Source organism: Crocodylus porosus, unplaced genomic scaffold, assembly GCF_001723895.1.
Source record: "Crocodylus porosus isolate Cpor-Errol unplaced genomic scaffold, CroPor_comp1, whole genome shotgun sequence".
Lineage (NCBI taxonomy): Eukaryota > Metazoa > Chordata > Crocodylia > Crocodylidae > Crocodylus > Crocodylus porosus.
This window is the reverse complement of record NW_017728947.1, coordinates 80,636,800-80,641,717: the sequence shown is the minus strand read 5'-3', so window position 1 is coordinate 80,641,717 and position 4,918 is coordinate 80,636,800. Positions and strand designations below refer to the sequence as shown.

The 4,918-nt window shown below is 45.0% G+C and overlaps 1 protein-coding gene across 1 annotated transcript in view; it reads left to right on the top strand.

The window, feature by feature from the left end:
• The window catches only part of SEL1L (SEL1L ERAD E3 ligase adaptor subunit), a 55,611-nt gene that overhangs the window by 48,576 nt on the left and 2,117 nt on the right, over positions 1-4,918 (top strand). Inside the window, exons 19-20 of the mRNA XM_019552261.1 lie at positions 1,364-1,536; positions 2,038-2,166. Of these exons, the coding sequence (XP_019407806.1) occupies positions 1,364-1,536; positions 2,038-2,166 (302 nt within the window). The remainder of the gene's footprint in view (positions 1-1,363; positions 1,537-2,037; positions 2,167-4,918) is intronic.

Genomic DNA, 4,918 nt, shown 5'->3' with positions numbered 1-4,918 from the left:
CCTTCCAGCCCTAATGTCTATGAAATCTAATACGCCCCCCTGCCATGACAGGAAAGATTACTGGGGTCAAACGACCCCAGCAAGGCGTTCATCTAACCTCCTCTTAAAGACCCCAGGGTAGGAGGCAGCACCACTTCTCTTGGAAGTTGGTTCCAGATCCTTAAGGCCAACTTTAAAAAATGCAATATCGTTGTCAACTCATGGAAGACTGTCACCCAGGGCCACCCCAAATGGAGGAAGAGTTTGCTGCAAGGACCTCGGTACTTTGAAACCTCATGACAGCAAGAGATGGAAAAGCAGGAGTGGCTGAAAGTGTGTCGCAGACCATATCAAAAATTCAGCGCCACCCACCCCACATAGAAACACACGTCCGAGCTGCAGTACAGTCTGTCTATCCTGGAAAGGCCTCATCAGCCATTTTCAGACACGGATAAGACTATCATGAAAAACTATCATCTTTGACTGCAAGGGCTTGCTGAAGACTGGGACACCCCAGTCAAAATTCCCAGTCTTGGCTGTTGCTCAGTGTTTCTGAGGGAGTTTTAAAAATACCCTGACACATGTAATAAAGGGGAGCGGGAGCAACCAGCATAGCCGTTTTTCTCCTGCCTGGGCAGGGGGTCAGACTTGAAGATCTACAAGGTCCCTTCCGACCCTGCTTCTATGATTCTATGACTACAGGATCCTTCCAAATGAAAGCATTAAAGACTTTTATTTGCTGAAGAATATCCTCTGCATAGGTTTGGAACCATTTTATTTTTCCTGTTGCCATTCCAGTAAACACTGCTACAGTGTAGAGTGCAAGGTTATAGGTTATGATGAAAGTATGTTTTTAGATTATTTTGACCCATTTTTAAGATTTGACTTCAGGTGCTCTGGAATTATGGTTTCAGTATGTATTTAGAAAATACCTACTACTTGGTTACTGAGACCTTGTTTCCAATTTATAATGTAGCCACTGAATGGCCAGCCATCAAGGTAGATGTAGTGGTATAAATGTCTACAGCCCCCTTCTACATGTGCAGGTAAAGTTGCGATGGACTCTAATGTGCAATCCACACGTTCACACTTCCTGCCATGCCACATGTACATGATGGGCGGCGTGATTGTGGAATTGCTCATTAGATCCCATCATGCCTTATTGCTGGTGCAGGGGCAGCCCAATACTGGGCTCCCTCTGCACCAGCAGGAAGTAAGCTCCCACAGCTGGGAGTCCCTTTAAATGAGGGACTCGTAACCAGAGGAGTGCCCCCTGCACTCCCAGGGCTGAGGGATCACAGCTAAATTACTAAATGAGTCAGTTTTAGTATGTCTTGGTATTTTGCATGTTTCTCTGGGCTTTTACACTTGTATTGTGTTTTAGGTTACACTGTTGCAAGAATTAAACTTGGCGATTACCACTTCTATGGCTTTGGTACAGATGTTGATTATGAAACTGCATTCATTCACTACCGACTGGCATCGGAGCAACAACATAGTGCCCAAGCCATGTTTAACCTGGGGTACATGCATGAAAAAGGACTGGGTATTAAACAGGTGAGTCAGTGTGATGAGAGTAGTCGTATTCATAGTGTAGTATTAATAAGCATTTATAATAATCTAAGAGACATTAAACAAGATTTGCCTGTGGCAGACACTACAGGCATATTTAGTAGGAACCTACTAAGGTGCCTCAGAGCTAATAGATAACAGTAAAAGAAAAGGATGCATCTCTACTTTTTACATTTTGTGTCATGGATGTGGTGTATATATAAGGTACTACCATAACTAATTCCCTGGTAATTGTCTGAGCATGTACTAAATAAAATTTGTCTGTCAAATTGAATGGTCTCAAAACTCTACCATATGTTCTTCAGAAAGTGTTTTAATGAAATAGGATCATTGGATTTTATCTGTCAAATAGACAAAATGTCTTAGCTCATAGCATAAAACTGCTTACAGTATAAAGAAACCTTTGTTTCTCATCTGTTAGTTTAAATATTCCAACTTTTTTCTCTGTTTGGAAATAGATTTCAGTATATCTTCTATACATTGCAGGATATTCACCTTGCAAAACGCTTCTATGACATGGCAGCTGAAGCCAGCCCAGATGCACAAGTTCCTGTCTTCCTAGCACTCTGCAAGCTTGGGGTTATTTATTCCTTGCAGTATATACGAGAAATTAATGTAAGTAACACAGAGGCCTAAAGTTGATGGCAAAGATTCTTCTGAAACACCATCTAAAAGTGAACTTCCCATCTCACTCTTCTAAACCAGTTTTCTTTACTGTACCTGGTTTTGGGGTGGTCCCAGGTCTCTATCTTTCCTGCCTCTGAAGTTGAAAGAAACTGTAAAATACATTGCCCCTAATCATAATTGATCCCCAACCAGTCTCTAGGGCTAGGAACAGAAGTTACACATAAACTGGTTTAAGTAATCAGAAACCGATTTTTAAACCTGTAACGGAACAGAAGTTCAGTGCACATAAACCAGTTTTGAAATGGTTGAAACTAGTTTAAGATACCCTTAATTGAATGTAGTATCAGACTGAACTGATTTAGGATAAACCGGTTTATGGAACTTCTGTCCCAGACCCCTTCCTAGTTCAAGTCAAATCACAGTCCCCCAGCATCCCAGGATGCTTTGTAGCCCTGGGTTGAGTTAGGCTGCACTGGACTCTGCTGTCTGCTCAAGCAGAGTAGGGTTGGCCCTGCCCCTCTGCTGTCTAGCTGGAGCAGTGAGGGCAGGCTGACAAGGGAGTCGGGGTGGGAAACCTGGCTGGGGACACAGCCTGGTCTGCCTGATGGGGGTGGCAAGGCCCCTGCCAGACACTTCCCCATTGGAGTGGGGTGAGGTGTCGGGAACGGCAGGCATAGGCAGAGTGGAGGGAGGGGATTAAACCCCCCCACCTCCCCTCTCCCACCAGCATGGGGCCCCCATGGTGGGGTCCCATGCCAATGGGAGAGGGAAGGCAGGGTGGCTTTAGTCTTCCTCCTGCCCTTCCGCCTGAGCCTGAGGCGCTGACCAGGCCTCGGCTTGGGGACAAATGTGGCAAAGGCTGCTTCCCCCTTCCTACTCTAGGCACACCCCAGCTGCAGTCCCTGCAGGCCACAGTTGAGGGTTTAAACCCCTCCCCAGTCATACTCAGTGGCCTGCCAGGGCCTGGTCACACTATCCTTTCCCCCCCAGCTCAGCTTCCCTCCAGCCTTCTAGCCACTGCAGAAGGGAAGGGAGTGCTTGCTCTAGTGTCCCCCCCAGCTTCTACCCTGAGTCACTGCAGGCATGTGCCTGCATTTCTGGAATCAAAAGTGAATGTCTATTCACTTGTTTCTCAGTTCAATCTACGTGGGTTAGACTGATTACGATAACCTGCAACGACTGAATCAATTCAAGCTTGGGCTTTTTGTATGTCTGTACTTAGCCTAGAAACTGTCTGAATACTCCTTTCAGGAAAAAAATCCCTACCCAAAACTAGTCGTTATTGTATGTGAGCAAGTATCACCAAAATTAAGTATTTCCAATTTATATTTGACTATTTCATAGACACTAGGGCTGGAAGGGACCTCGGGAGATCATTGTTTAATACTTTAACATCCGCCCCAAGTCCAGTCTGATATCAGAGCTGTAATAGGAGCTAAGTGTACAGGTACTTAGTTGCTCTTGGCAGAGATTCAACATAGTGATAGGCCCTTAAAGAAATAAATGTCTGTCCTAGGTGCTTACTTATCCAGTATCTCCATAGCTTGACTGTTATAAAAATTAATAGCATCCTCAACAGTGTAAGAGGTACTTAAAATAGGCAAAGTGAGGAGAAAAGATTATCTCTGCTTTAGATATTGGGATCTGGAACATGCATAGAACCTAGATCCACAAAAACCATTTACATGGAGTTTGGTGCCTGTGTCCAAGACTATCATCCATAAACCTCCTGATTAAACAGTCAAGCACCTGAGGGCATTTTTACACATGCAAGTGCTGCAGCGCCCAGGTACTTTGAAAAGTGCCTGGCACTGCACTGCTTACAATTATATAAATTGCAAAATGTGCATCAGCGCTGAGAAAATGGCAGCGGTGCACTTTTGAACTTAATCGCAAAGAAGGTGCTTTAGTTCAAAAGTGCACTGCTGCCATTTTCTGTGCACTGATGCGTATTTTTTCGCTTATACAACTGGACTCAGTATAGTGCAGTTCGCACCAGCTTGCAAAGCGGCAGATCGCCTGCATGTCATGGGACAAAAAAGTATGTATATAAATGAGACTTTGCAGGATTTCACCACTAAAGTTTCCTAGGCACCTTAAGTTCCATAGCTGCCTGCACCCAGAGACTCAGCCACATAGGCCCAATGCTGCTGAACTCTTCCAATCTCATACCTTAGTCCAGGTGTGGGCAATTATTTTGGGCAGAGGGCCACTTACTGAGTTTTAGCAAGCCATCGAGGACTGCGTGACAGGCAGCCAAGGGCAGATAAATATTAATTTTCTAAATTTTTTAGGGGCCCCGCAGGCCGGATAGAATGGCCTGGCAGGTCACATCTGGCGCCCAGGCTACATTTTGCCCACCCTGCCTTAGTCGGTTTTGGAATTCACAAATAGGCATCCCTTCAACCCAAGTAACTAACACAGTTACAGAGCTAATTTAACTGTCATCCTGGCTGCTTTCATTCAAAAATAGCCTGACGGTTTACCCACTGGTTCCCACTTAAACGGGAGCTTAATGATCAGAGCGGCTACCGAGGAAGTGAGAGACTTGGGTTTTAACTCCTTCTCAGCTTGTAAGAGTTCAAACCCACATTTTTCTTAAAATATTGCCAGGCTAGGGGCAAGACTCTGTCCTTGGACTCATTGGCTCTGTCCTTGGACCCATATTGTTCAACATCTTCACTGGAGTCAGGAGTGGACTGGCCAAGTTCGCTGATGACACCAAACTTTGGGGCAAAGC